The sequence below is a fragment of the Xenopus laevis genome, chromosome 9_10L (genome assembly GCF_017654675.1).
Source record: "Xenopus laevis strain J_2021 chromosome 9_10L, Xenopus_laevis_v10.1, whole genome shotgun sequence".
NCBI lineage: Eukaryota > Metazoa > Chordata > Amphibia > Anura > Pipidae > Xenopus > Xenopus laevis.
In genome coordinates, this window is record NC_054387.1 from 124299902 (window position 1) to 124315475 (window position 15574).

At 40.6% G+C, this 15574-nt stretch overlaps 1 protein-coding gene across 1 annotated transcript; it reads right to left on the bottom strand.

Annotated features, from left to right (window-relative positions):
* Positions 1-687: 687 nt before the first annotated feature.
* rnf25.L (ring finger protein 25 L homeolog) lies at positions 688-15560 on the bottom strand. Its single transcript, NM_001098700.1, is given in 10 exon segments — positions 688-1645; positions 1731-1865; positions 2229-2318; positions 3709-3807; positions 3965-4036; positions 5592-5661; positions 6724-6791; positions 9981-10074; positions 11771-11842; positions 15509-15560. Coding segments are annotated over 10 exon segments (1134 nt in total). The 5' UTR covers positions 15538-15560; the 3' UTR covers positions 688-1240.
* Positions 15561-15574: the final 14 nt, after the last annotated feature.

The window sequence follows — 15574 nt, forward strand, 5'->3', positions numbered from 1 at the left end:
CCCTTGTGGCCCTAACGTAAAGGGCCATACATTGGAGGATACCAACTGCCAGTTCAGCCAAGTGGCAATGACAATACATTTGTAGCCTTACAGAGCATTTGCTTTTTAGATGGGGTCAGCGACACCCATTTGAAAACTGCAGAGAGTCTGGAAAAAAAGGCAAATAAAACTATAAAAAATAAATACTGAAAACCAATTGAAAAGTCACTTAGAATTGGCCATACTAAAAGTTACCTTAAAGGTGAACCACCCCATTAAACACTGCAATGTTTAACCCTTGTTATTAATACACTAAATATTGTATCTCAAAGTAAAACTCCTGTGCTTATATCAGCACTTGCAGAAAAAGTTACTTTAACACATTTCCCTGATTTTACATTTTCCCCTGGTCCCCTTAAAAATGTCATGGGGGTTCTACTGTATACCTAGAAAGCTCAGAATTATGTGAAGGCCGTCTAATTTTTAAAAATGATATGCTTTTTTTTTCTCTGTGATAATGAAACCAGACCGTGTCCTTGCTAGTAACCGCTGCATGAATCCATATTGGTGGCAAAAGCAGACTTACAACATGGTGATCCGTATTCCGGAAAGATCCCTTAATTGGAAAACCACAGGTCCCAAGCAATCCTAATAATAGAACCTATAGCTGTAATAGGGTTTTCACACTCAGGGGACCAAAAACAGTAGTTTCAGGCAATAACAAATCCTTTATTTTGTCCCTTTAACCACTGCTCTCGGCAGAGCACAGTCAGCTCATCTGTTTTTTAAGCACATCACACAGTTCCTTTTATTACAACACACAGTCTCACTGGGCCGGGCATCTGTTAAATGGGACACCTTGGCATGGCATCAAGCCTTATGCACTGTGACTATGACGACTGCTACTAAGAGGATAGAGAATCCCATCATGAAGTTCTGCCTGGCATTTTGTATGTGGCAGTTGCTGCATGGTGTAGCGCATACTTGCCCTGGATTATAGATTCCTTCCTTATAGCACACAGCCGTGGCCCAGATCAATCAATAACGGTCACATGGCTATCCTAGAATAGCCCATGGCCCCAACCCAGCTTGGTTATTGCACATACGTCCCCATAATCTTTATATCTGCCCTTTATTCACACAGCACCAAGCGTCTGATTATTGCACCTCGGCCTGTCACTGCACATGGCTGTGTTGCTTTTTGCATAAATTAACATATAATCTGCTTATTGGTAAAAATGTTCTGCCGGATAATTATGTGCTAAAGGGGATTGCTTTTCAAATACTGTTCTCCTCTGCCTCTGGGAGGCAGCTGGACCATTGCACCACTCCTAAAATTGCGACCCCTGTAGTTCCCCCGCCCTGGCACTTCATGGCCTCTGCTTATGGCTGGTTTACCATCCCCGCTTAAGTCGTATCTTTCAGGTCTGCCTCTGCCGTGGGGCTTTCTCCCTCTTCCATGGTACATATGGCTGTTAGCATTATGGTCAGTATGTACAGGCCGGTAGTGCTGATTCCGATATCCTTGTCTTTGCCGGTCAGGGTGGCCTCTGGAGGAGGGAGGTTTGGGCTCCACTGGAGGTGGTGGGGGCTCTACCCCTGGCTGTAGTGACTGGACATCATCATCTGGCTGTGGCTCAAGGACAGTATCAAATTGTGGCGGCGGCTGGAGAAAAGAAATAAAAAATGAAACGGCTAATATACATTACTGACTATATTTAGGTCACATCCTCATCATTCCCTTTCATTACCTCTTGGATGCTGATGAAAAAGCGATTCTTTTCCGCCTCAATGTCAATTATGCCTCCTTTAGCGAGCTGAACCTGGTAAATCTGGCGCAGCTCCTTCTGTTTCTTTAGGGTGGCACGATCTGGGGTATAGGTCTCCTACACAGACAAAACATGGCAGTTGAATATGGATTGGACAAGGGACCGGAGTTGACATTTTCCTGAGATTGGCTGCTCACATCTCACTTTGCTTCTATGTAAGGATAGTTAGGACCCACCTACCGCTCATCTGTAACAGCGACATGGACCAAAAAGGACCTCCATGTCATTAGCGGTACCTCCTTGCAGGAATAGGCATTTACTACAGCCAATTTATATGAACCCAGAGAGACAGCTAACAGGGGTCAGACACAACCCACCTGGAATAACCATGTTTATGACAGTTAATGTGCCCAGTACACCAGTGAAGTCAGGCCACTGCCTTGCTATTTTCTGTAGCACTGTGGTGATGGGTGATCTTACCTCTGGGTGCAAGGGTGGTGGAGCCGCTCGTAGTTTGCCGACGTCACAGGTCACATCCTCGCGACAAACAGGGCACATTACGGAAAGCTCCTGGAAAGACAATCTGTATTAGAGAAGCTAGTTGTAGGAACTTATAAGATAATGAATTTTTATGCTACATTGCTTCAAAGGCACAGATGTAATTACAGGTATGGGATCTGTTATGCAGAATGCTTGGGACCTGGGGTTTTCCAGATAATGGGTCTGTCATTTGGATCTTCCTGCCTTAAAGCAGTGATCCCCAACCAGTAGCCCATGAGCAACATGTTACTCACCAACCCCCTGGATGTTGCTCCCAGTGGCCTCAAAGCAGGTGCTTATTTTTGAATTCCAGGCTTGGAGGCAAGTTTTGGTTGTATAAAACCAGCTGTACTGACACACAGAGCCTCCTGTAGGCTGCCAGTCCACATAGGAGTCTTCAAATAGCCAATCACAGCACTTATTTGTCTCCCCAGAGACATTTTCGTGTTTGTGTTGCTCCCCATCTCTTTTTACATCTGAATGTCGCTCACGTGTAAAAAAGGGGATTCCTGCCTTAAAGGGATACTTTAATGGGAAAAAACATTTTTTCAAAACACATCAGTTAATAATGCTTCTCCAGCAGAATTCTGCACTGAAATCCATCTTTCAAAAGAGCAAACAGATTTTTTTATATTTAATTTTGAAATCTGACATGTGGCTAGACATATGATCAGTTTCCCAGCTGCCCCCAGTCATGTGACTTGTACTCTGATAAACTTCAGTCACTCTTTACTGCCGTGCTGCAAATTTGAGTGACATCACCCCCCTCCCTTTCCTCCCCAGCAGTTCCCAACAGAACAATTGCAAGGCAACCAGATAGCAGTTCTCTAACACAAGATAGCATCTCCCTGGTAGATATAAGGACAGCACTCAATAATAAAATCCAGGTCCCACCATCAGTTACATTGAGTAGGAGAAATAACAGCCTGCCATAAAGCAGTTCCATCCTAAAGTGCTGGCTCTTTCTGAAAGCACATGACCAGGCAAAATGACCTGAGATGCACCTACACACCAATATTCCTGCTGGTTCAGGAATGAAATGTTATATTGTAGAGTGAATTATTTGCAGTGTAAACAGTGTAATTTAGAAATAAAAACGACATCATAACAATCATGACAGTATCCCTTTACATCTACTAGAAAATCATGTAAACATGAAATAAATAGGCTGGTTTTGCCTTCAATAAGGATTAAATTATATCTTAGTTGGGATCAAGTACAAGCTACTGTTTTATTATTACAGAGAAAAAATAAATCATTTTTAATAATTCAGATTGTTTGAATAAAATAGAGTCAAAGGGAGACGGGCTTTCCGTAATTCCGAGCTTTCTAGATAATGGCTTTCCAGATAACAGATCCCATACCTATACTATGGACTCTGCAATGGTTTGTGTTTGTTCAGGGATTGTTTCCAACTTACCTCCGACCGCTTCTGTTCTGTACTGTGCTCTGCATACCGACCCAGGCAGTACGAATGGAAATGGTGGAAACATGGCGTCTTGGTCAGTGAATCCCCCTCCTATGGGTGGGATAGATGTGAAATCAGCAGCTCAGACATACATTTATTTCCATTCCAGGTGGTCAACTGCACCATATCTACTCCTGAAGAGAACCCTTTACCCCCCATACTGACCCCCACACTGTACATGAGAAGGAAAACTCTCCCACTTTCTCACCTTGAAGTCATATAAGCAGATGACACAATGGCCACGGGGGATATTACTGGCTGTCAGCATCTCCTTCCCTTTCTATGGAACAAAAGATATAATCAGACAAAGAAATATAGAGTCAACCATGTTATATGTCTTGTCTAGTGGGGCTATTGGAGCAATAGCTGAGAAGCAGCATCATATCAATGCCAAGGATATATTGTCTGTGCTCCTCTTGGCTCTGTTCATAGTAAAGCTGCGTGTTTGTCCCTTTAAGTTATAAACAACAGGTTTTAACATCATAATGTGCTGTTTATATAGTGAATAAAGTATCCCCCCCTTGTAAAATATAAGGATATTATAAGTTACTGAGGACCATGAAGAAATTCATGGCTTTTGTGTATTAGAAGGATATAATTTATAGCGGATCAGTAATATTGTAGATTATATAAGGCATACTGTAAATGATAAGGATATTAGATGTCACTGAGGGGTTGTTCTGTGACCATATAAAGACACAAGGCTGCAGGCTGAGTTATACAGGGAACTCTGAGTATCACTAATGTATTATAAGGAATAATGTACCCCCTACTGTGAATGATAAGGATATTAGAAGTCACTGAGGGGTTGTTCTGTGACCATATAAAGGCACAAGGCTACAGGCTGAGTTATACAGGGAACTCTGAGTATCACTCATGTATTATAAGGGATAATGTACCCCCTACTGTAAATGATAAGGATATTAGAAGTCACTGAGGGGTTGTTCTGTGACCATATAAAGGCACAAGGCTGCAGGCTGAGTTATACAGGGAACTCGGAGTATCACTCATGTATTATAAGGGATAATGTACCCCCTACTGTAAATGATAAGGATATTAGAAGTCACTGAGGGGTTGTTCTGTGACCATATAAAGGCACAAGGCTGCAGGCTGAGTTATACAGGGAACTCGGAGTATCACTTATGTATTATAAGGGATAATGTACCCCCAACTTGGCTTAGTCAACTAGATTCTCCTAAAAGGTTCTTTTTGGGGGGCTAGTGTCTTGATTTAGTGGTTACATTTCTTGCCAAAGGCTACTATTTTATAGATATTAATGTTCTCTCTGCTCAGGTTGGGGTTAGATTGTTCACCTGGTTGAACATGGTTAGCCGAGGATCCAAGGGAATTGGCAAGTGCAGGATATGGGCTATAAAACCAATACAGATGATCTTAAATTTGTATCCTCATGTTTTTAACAGGTGGTGCATTCTTTAAATAACGCACATCTGACAGTGAGTCATGTGACACAAATGACATCACTAACTACCGAATATAATTGATGACATGACCAAGCACAGTTTAAAAGGATATACTTTCCAGAATGTTAATGGTTCTTGTGCAGGTATATGTATAATCATACCAGCCACACCTGTCTGCGCCTTCTAAAGGAGAAACGGGACATTGGCAAAAGAAATTAAATAGAGTAAAGTATATCTGTGCTTCCCAGGAAAATAGGGACATTCTTCTATTTATGTTAATGACATAGGACAGGGAAGCATGGGAGATTATTTCATACTGACTGCACATTCCTTCTGCACATATACAATGTCTTTCCCTAATTATAGACAGATTAAAGTTTCAATCTGAAGATACTTTGCACAACTAGATCTCACCTCAATCATCTCATAGAGAATCGGGCACCCGACACCTTGCTCAGCTATAATACGCAGAGAGCTGACAATGCTGCATACAGAAAAACAGTATTAGTATAAAGTTCTTTGTTATCTTAAATGATGAAAGTTTGGGGAAATATACATTATGGGGAATATTTGTTAACTGTCCATTAAATTGATGGGGTTGAAATAAACAGGAAGCTCTGGAATTGAGATGAGTTATACAGGGATCTTGGTGTATCACTCATGTATTATAAGGGATAATGTACCCCCTACTGTAAATGATAAGGATATTAGAAGTCACTGAGGGGTTGTTCTGTGACCATATAAAGGCACAAGGCTGCAGGCTGAGTTATACAGGGAACTCTGAGTATCACTCATGTATTATAAGTGATAATGTACCTCCTACTGTAAATGATAAGGATATTAGAAGTCACTGAGGGGTTCTGTGACCTTATAAAGGCACAAGGCTGCAGGCTGAGTTATACAGGGAACTCTGAGTATCACTCATGTATTATAAGGGATAATATACCCCTTACTGTAAATGATAAGGATATTAGTCACCTAGGGGTTGTTCTGTGGCCATATAAAGGCACAAGGCTGAGTTATACAGGGAACTCTGAGTATCACTCATGTATTATAAGTGATAATGTACCTCCTACTGTAAATGATAAGGATATTAGAAGTCACTGAGGGGTTCTGTGACCTTATAAAGGCACAAGGCTGCAGGCTGAGTTATACAGGGAACTCTGAGTATCACTCATGTATTATAAGGGATAATGTACCCCCTACTGTAAATGATAAGGATATTAGAAGTCACTGAGGGGTTGTTCTGTGACCATATAAAGGCACAAGGCTGCAGGCTGAGTTATACAGGGAACTCTGAGTATCACTCATGTATTATAAGGGATAATGTACCCCCTACTGTAAATGATGAGGATATTAGAAGTCACTGAGGGGTTGTTCTGTGACCATATAAAGGCACAAGGCTGCAGGCTGAGTTATACAGGGAACTCTGAGTATCACTCATGTATTATTATGGATAATGTACCCCCTACTGTAAATGATAAGGATTAGAAGTCACTGAGGGGTTCTGTGATTGGTACCAAAAGGAGCCACACACGAGCCTTACCTATTTATCTGTTCATCACACAGACCTCGGGGGTTTTTCACACTGATCTCTGGTACCTCTGCAGGATACTGTAAATCAACGCAAAGAAAACCATGAGAGAGTTCCACACGGAATTCCCTAAATTGTGGAATGTATAGGTCATTGCGCCCACAACTTAATTGTTAATTAAAAGCAGTGGCTCCCAAACTGTGGGGCTGGCTCCCCTAGATGAGCTTAAAGGGGTGGTTCTTAGGTTAACGAAAAGTATGTTATATACCTTCATTTTTGTTTTTATTTTTTGGATTATTTGCCTTCTTCTGACACTTTCCAGCTTTCAAATTGGGGTCAGTACATTGAAGGCACTTACATGTAGATGGTCTTATAATTACCCTCGTGGTGGCTGCCCATCGACTAGACTCTGTTCCAGCCAGAATCTGCTGTGTCCCAATAGAAAGTAAATTGACGGGATCCTTTTACAACCACGGATGAAAATCAATGAAAAAAACTTTATTTACCAAGTAATCATTAAAAACATGAACAGGTATCACTCTAGAGACCTTTAACTAAACCATGCTGTGTCTAGTCACCCGACGCGTTTCATGCCTCACTTTGGCACTTCATCAGAGGTGGAGTTTGCTCAAGGTTTACTTCCTTATATAGTATACTCAAAAAGTAGCATATTACACTTATGGTTCATCACAGGTTGACATATATCAATTTTAAATATTTTAAATGTTTTGAATAAAGGGATTTTATATACATATATATGTTTCACTGTTAGATGCGGTTCTACACTCTCTCAGCTTTCACCTTTGTTTTCATATCTTTTTTATGAAAAAAAAAAAAAAGATATGAAAACAAAGGACCTTTAAAGGAAGGGGTGAGGAAACATCTTATACCCATAGATATTGATAGCCTTGAACAAGGTCAAAATCATAGAAAAGTTTCAGCTATAGGTAAACACATGATGCTAAAACACAATGGCAATTATAGCCAAGTTTAAATTCCAAGGTATTGAGCATGTCAAACTGGGAGTGAGGGGAGGGGACTTACTGGGAGCAGTGGTCCAGAGAGAGGTGTATTGGATATATACATTAAAAACCCGCTATCCACAAGGGTTAAATAGTGATTGGGAGGTCTCCTGTTTCTTTTAACCAAATGTGCATCATAATTCCATGGTAAAAAAGATATGAAAAAAAAGGTGAAAGCTGAGAGAGTGTGTAGAACCGCATCTAACAGTGAAACATATATATGTATATAAAATCCCTTTATTTAAAACATTTAAAATATTTAAAATTGATATATGTCAACCTGTGATGAACCATAAGTGTAATATGCTACTTTTTTAATTGACACGTATTTTTAATGGAGTATACTATATAAGGAAGTAAACCTTGACCAAACTCCACCTGATGAAGTGCCAAAGTGAGGCATGAAACGCGTCAGGTGACTAGACACAGCATGGTTTAGTTAAAGATCTCTAGAGTGATACCTGTTCATGTTTTTAATGATTACTTGATAAATAAAGTTTCATTGATTTTCACCCGTGGTTGTAACAGGCTCCCGTCAATTTACTTTCTATTGGGACACTTCAAATTGACCCTTATCTAAAAAACAAATTCTCTGTAAGGCTACAAATGTATTGTTATTGCTACTTTTTATTACTCCTCTTTCTATTCAGGCCTCTCCTATTCATATTTCAGTCTCTTATTCAAATCAGTGCTTGGTTAACAGGGGAATTTGTACCCTAGCAACCAGACTGCTGAAATTGCAAACTGGAGAGCTGCTGAATAAATCTCAATAACAAAAACTACAAATAATAGAAAATGAAAACCACTGCAAACAGTCTCAAAATATCACTCTCTACATCATACATACAGTTAATCTAAAGGTAAACAATCCCTTTGGGCGGTGTAGGTGTTAGGTGGTGGGGATAGCTCCCACTCTTCCCAACGTAGACAGGCAGAATTGGCACAAAGGGAAGGGAGGTTACTGGTGGCCACATGATTGGGAAACATAACCCTAAGTTAGCCGTGATTTAATATGAATTATGAAAGCTTAGAGACGTTACAACCAACGTCTCTATCCACCAGCTAGCCACTCTACGCTACGTTTTTAAATATGTTTGATTTTAAGGACGTGGTCATGCACAGCTATGAGAGGAATATGCTGTGAGTGTGTGTAAGGCTGCGCTAGCAAGTTTTTATTGGCACTTAAATTAAAAGTTATGTTTTAGACACATTTAGAAAACTATTTCCTGAACTAGTTGGCTTGCTACATTGTAGATGAAATAGTGGTCTTATCACATTTCAATCTAATTTGTTGCAGTTTTGTTTCAATTCAGTATTATGTGTTATGCCAACCTGCGGGAAATGGTTTCTAGATCATTTACCTTGCTCTATATACCAGTTTAAACAATCCCTTTAAAGGAACAGTTTAGTGTAAAAATAAAAACTGGGTAAATAGATAGGCTGTGCAAAATAAAAAATGTTTCTAATATAGTTAGTTAGCCAAAAATGTAATGTATAACAGCTGGAGTGAGTGGATGTGTAACAGAATAGCCAGAACACTACTTCCTGCTTTTCAGCTCTCTAACTCTGAGTTAGTCAGCGACTGTAAGGGGGGCCACATGGGACATAACTGTTCAGTGAGTTTGCAATTGATCCTCAGCATTCAGCTCAGATTCAAAAGCAACAGATATGACCCATGTGCCCCCCACCCTCAAGTCACTGATTGGTTACTTATACAGAATACTTTAGAAGTGGTGTGGAAACCAACTGTGGTATACTAGAGACCTCAAGTGACCGAAAAGAGGTATAACATCAAATATTCGCTCTCTCTGTTATTTTAATGATACAATTAAATAAATATTTTTTTTAACTGATTGGTTAATGCCTTGTTACCAATCAGTGGAAACCAACAGAGCTGCAAAGAAGGAAGTAGTGTTCTGGCTATTATGTTACACATCCAGTCACTCCATTATATTTTTGGCTAACTAACTATATTAGAACATTTTTCATTTTGCACACCCTATTTACCCAGTTTTTATTTTTATACTGAACAATTACTTTAAAGCATTGGTTTGGGGGCTGAGAATGAGAGTCAATTGGGGAGTCAATGTTTCCATATGTCTCTGAAAATTATACGAAGTATAAACTTCTCACGACCCGTTGGCCATGCCAACGAGGCGTGAGAAGATCCATATTTAAATATGAGAAATCAGAGCGGGATTCGAATCGATCTGGATTTGACTAAATAATATGAAAGATCTTTCAAACCTTAGGAGGAAGAGACAGCTCCAGGGTAATTCTGACATACTGTGTTTCTTCATCGTGGCCAGTGGCTGGGTGGAGGGTAATGCCAAGAACCACTCTGCAAGAAAAAAACATCACTCGTTAGTATTTCTGATCCATTGTACATACACTGTAGTGACTACTATAATCACAGTTAGTAAGCATTATTATGTATGTTCCAATGATTCTGCACATTGAATGACCATCAGCTCACATAAGGCCTTAAAATGAGCAAATATTATGTGATCTGAAGACCGAGGACTTTTCTTGTCAGCCGATGACCCGCATGAGACTAAACCAAAGCATAATCCGAACAAGTCCTTCTGCCAGTAGACCCAATAATCTGGCTGCACAGGATGCCAACTGTGTTTAGCCATTTTACTTATGGCTAATTTGATTAGTAAATTAACTTTTGAACTAACTAGCACTAGTCTAAAGTATTAAAGCTAAAATGTGGCCCCACCTTTACTTGCGTCAGTCTCCGATACCTCTTTAGCTATTGAAGCAGTAAAGTCATGCTCTGGTAGTAAAGCAAGGGTCTGACCGACCGAAGAAGCTGTGTCTTTACCTTGGCCCCAAATCAACATCAGCAAAGAGACGTTGATGGCCAAATCACTTTGTAAAGTGACACCAACACCTTCCTATAAACACCTGAAACATGTCAGGATCCCTCAAATCCATCAAATGTGGCTAATGCATTGAATTTATGTACAGTAGCTGATGATAATAGCAATGAGCCAAGATATTGTTACATGAAACTTGGGAAAATACCCTGAACATACGGAGGCGCAATCTGGACCTTCTATTTAAAAAAAAAACAGCTCTTATGTTAATTTATCATTAAAGGAAAAAGGACACTAAAAAATGTATTTCAAAATATTAATCTACATGAAAAGTTACCTATAGCTCATGTTGATAGTTTTTCACTGATAGAGCTGCTTTGTAAGTAATGGTTACTTGAAGTTCGTCAAGCCCACTGTCAAGCCCACTGTCCCTTCTCAAGGCGACTGTCAAGCCCACTGTCCCTTCTCAAGGCGACTGTCAAGCCCACTGTCTCTTCTCAAGGCGACTGTCAAGCCCACTGTCCCTTCTCAAGGCGACTGTCAAGCCCACTGTCCCTTCTCAAGGCGACTGTCAAGCCCACTGTCCCTTCTCAAGGCGACTGTCAAGCCCACTGTCCCTTCTCAAGGCGACTGTCAAGCCCACTGTCCCTTCTCAAGGCGACTGTCAAGCCCACTGTCCCTTCTCAAGGCGACTGTCAAGCCCACTGTCCCTTCTCAAGGCGACTGTCAAGCCCACTGTCCCTTCTCAAGGCGACTGTCTAGCCCACTGTCCCTTCTCAAGGCGACTGTCTAGCCCACTGTCCCTTCTCAAGGCGACTGTCAAGCCAACTGTCAAGCCAACTGTCAAGCCAACTGTCAAGCCAACTGTCAAGCCAACTGTCCCCTTTCAACCTGACTGTCCCGTCTCAAATTGTCAGTTATTGTTTCTAATGCTAACAGCTAGTGCTGCACAAATATGGCAGCCCCCTCATAGGGGGGGAAAAAAGCATCAGGCAGATACTGTTATGGCAAAACTATATAGCAATCAAAGATAATGTTATGATAGATATTAAAAAAGTTTATCCCATTGTAGAATGTGACTGATGCAAAGGGAATGATGGGTAGTAGATGGGGCAGACATATGGAATGATTGATGGCAATAGGTGGATCACCGAGCTAAACACACCTAAGGACAATAGAGGGATCGCATGTAGCTCTCAATATATCGCTCACCTCTCTCCCTGGGAGATCTGGAGTTCGCCAGGGTAAATAGATTCTAGCACTTGCAGCTCCTGAATCAGGGATCTATGGGAAGGAGAAAGAACATGGCATGAGAGGAGGCAATTATTGTTAACATAGAAGATAAAAGACTATCCATGCATAAACCTGAACCATATAATAAACCAATATAAAGCCAGGAATTAACCCTTCTCCTCACCTATATACCCACAGTGCTGTGGTACTTTGACCTAGAGGCAGAAGCAAACACTGATAGTTACTGACAGCAGCTTCCCATATATGCTCATTACACACAGTTATTGGATTTACAGTTTTTAAGGAGACCAGAACAGAAAAAAATGGTGTACAATCCAGAAAAATTCATTATATATTGGTGGGACGACAAAAAAATGGTTTAAAATCAGGGGATGTAAAATTGTATTTGCAAGGGTATTTGCAGATTGACTGGAAACAATGTCCTCCAAGGGAGCCGAGTAACCGGCCTGGAGGAGAACGGACTTCGTAGACATTGTTTCAAGAGTCAGAACCAGAGCACAGAAAGGGAGATGTTGCAATGATAGTTACACACAACGTTAAAGGAGACATACAGGATAAATTAAAAAACCCTCAATTTGTAGGCAATTATAAGTAATATATGGTGTTGCTTTTACATGGTGCTAAAAATTAATATTAACTTTAAAAATAGCCCCTTTATTGGAGCTCCCTATAGATGTTCTCTGGTCCCTGTTTCAAATGAGGGGTGGGCGTGTCCCTGCCAGAAGCACAGTAGGAGGGGGACAGCCAATCACAGCGCTGCAGTCACACAAGCACAGACTTCAGTTCCCTATCAGGTCCTGCTAGCTGCTGATTGGTTCCTGTCCTACAGTGCAGTGAGCTGAGAGCCACCGGCTCCCCTGCACAGTCTGGGAATTCAGGGAGCTGGAAGGGAGGGATTATTGGGGTTTTTGTAGAAATATCCAATAAATCAGTCTGAAACACTACTTTCTTAAGCACAATTCTTCTATATCTAAATGAGTATAATGCACTGGTACATTCTTATTTTTTACACAAAATGTCTCCTTTAAAGCCAATAAGAACTTGGAGTGAATGTAACATAGTAAGTTACATTGTAAAAGACACACGTCCATCAAGTTCAACCTATTAACTTTTTTAACCTGCCTAACTGCCATTTGATCCAGAGGAAGGCAAAAAAAAAACCCCATCTGAAGCCTCTCCAATTTTGGTGGGGGATAGGGTTTTTTTTTTTTTTTTTAAACGGTTGAATTCTACTTTAAGGGTAAGCCACCCTTTTTTAGACGGGATGGGGAATGCCACCTAATACTATTTTTTACCTAATGAAAGTAAATGTCATTCTAAACAACTTTCCAAAAGGAGGAGAGAGGTCTACGTAGGGTGTAGAGTTGTTTTTTTTTTGAAAATGGTTGAATTCTCCTTTAAGTTAACTTTTAGTATGTTATAGAATTTTCTATGTATTTTTTCTTTCTTTGCCTTCTTCTTTCAAAGCTTTCCAGCTCTCAAATGGGGGGTCACTGACCCCCACCTATAAAACAAATGCTCTGTAAGGCTACAACTGTATCGTTATTGCTACTTTCTTACTATTCAGGCCTCTCCTATTCATATTCCAGTCTCTTTTTCAAATAATATGGACCCTACCAACCGGATTGCCGAAATTACAAACTGGAGAACTGCTGAATAAAAAGCTAGGAAAGTCAAAAACCACAAATAATAAAAAATGAAAACCAATTGCAAATTGTCTCAGAATATCACTCTCTATCAGGGATCCCCAACCTTTAGAACCTGTGAGCAACATTCAGAAGTAAAAGGAGTTGGGAAGCAACTCTAGCATGAAAAATGTTCCTGGAGTGACGAATAAGGTCTGTGATTGGCCATTTAGTAGCCCCTATGTGGATTGTCAACCTACATTGAGGCTCTGTTTGGCAGTACACCTGGTTTTTATGCAACTAAAACTTGCCTCCAAGAATGGAATTCAAAAATAAGCTCCTGTTTTGAGGCCACTAGGAGCAACATCCAAGGGGTTGGAGAGCAACATGTTACTCACGAGCTACTGGTTGGGGATCACTGCTCTATATCATACTAACAGTTACCTCAAAGGTGAACAAGCCCTTTAAATAAATAAATAAATCCTAAGGATTTAGAACAAGCTAACAATTCCCTATGAGTCACACGGATATATAGAGAGATAGAGCGATAGTGATAGAGATACAGAGAGAAAGAGAGATACAGAGAGAGAGAGAGAGAGAGAGAGATAAAGAGAGAGAGAGATAAAGAGAGAGAGAGATAAAGAGAGAGAGAGAGATAGAGAGAGAGAGAGATAGAGATAGAGAGAGAGAGAGAGAGAGAGAGAGAGAGAGATAGAGAGAGAGAGAGAGAGAGAGAGAGATAGAGAGAGAGAGATAGAGAGAGAGATAGAGAGAGAGAGATAGAGAGAGAGAGATAGAGAGAGAGAGATAGAGAGAGAGAGTGAGATATAGAGAGTGAGATATAGAGAGTGAGATATAGAGAGTGAGATATAGAGAGTGAGATATAGAGAGTGAGATAGAGAGAGTGAGAGAGAGCGTGAGATAGAGAGAGTGAGATAGATAAGAGAGATAGATAGAGAGAAAGAGAAAAAGATAGAGAGATGGAGAGAGATAGAGAGAGAGATAGAGAGATAGAGAGAGATAGAGAGAGAGAGAGAGAGATAGAGAGAGAGATAGAGAGAGAGAGATAAAGAGAGAGAGAGAGATAGAGAGAGAGAGAGATAGATAGAGATAGAGAGAGAGAGAGAGATAGAGAGTGAGATATAGAGAGTGAGATATAGAGAGTGAGATATAGAGAGTGAGATATAGAGAGTGAGATATAGAGAGTGAGATATAGAGAGTGAGATATAGAGAGTGAGATATAGAGAGTGAGATATAGAGAGTGAGATATAGAGAGTGAGATATAGAGAGTGAGATATAGAGAGTGAGATATAGAGAGTGAGATATAGAGAGTGAGATATAGAGAGTGAGATATAGAGAGTGAGATAGAGAGAGTGAGATAGAGAGAGTGAGAGTTAGATAGATAAGAGAGATAGATAGAGAGAAAGAGAGAAAAAGATAGAGAGATGGAGAGATAGAGAGAGAGAAAGAGAAAGAAAGAAAGAGAGGGTGAGAGTGAGAGAGAGCGAGAGAGCGAGAGATTGATAAAAAGCGAGAGATTGATAGAGAGAGAGATTGAGAGATAGAGAGAGAGTGATTGAGAGAGAGAGTGAGAGAGATTGAGTGAGAGAGAGTGAGAGAGATTGAGTGAGAGAGAGTGAGAGAGAGTGAGAGAGATTGAGTGAGAGAGATTGAGAGAGAGAGAGAGATTGAGTGAGAGAGATTGAGAGAGAGAGAGAGATTGAGTGAGAGAGATTGAGTGAGAGAGAGATTGAGTGAGAGAGATTAAGAGAGAGAGATTGAGAGAGAGAGATTGAGAGAGAGAGATTGAGAGAGAGAGATAAGAGATCACAATATAAAATGTCTCTCTGTGGAAGCCAGTAGTTAAAATGATAATTCAGTACAGTCTCCCCTAGTCACTTTCATAACAAACTCCAAAAATCTGGCACAGTCCCACCGGCCTCAAAGTGTTGTTGAGTTACACAAAGCCCAATGCTGGGTGTTATAGTCTAACGAAACTTGTAGCCCCTTTAGCTCTAAAAGCCACTGCCTCGCTCCCCTGCCGGTTACATAAGCCTCCGGCATTACTCACTCTTCCTCCTCTGCTGCCTCAGCCGCCATATTGGTACCGGAATAAGATAAACGTCACCGTGCGGTT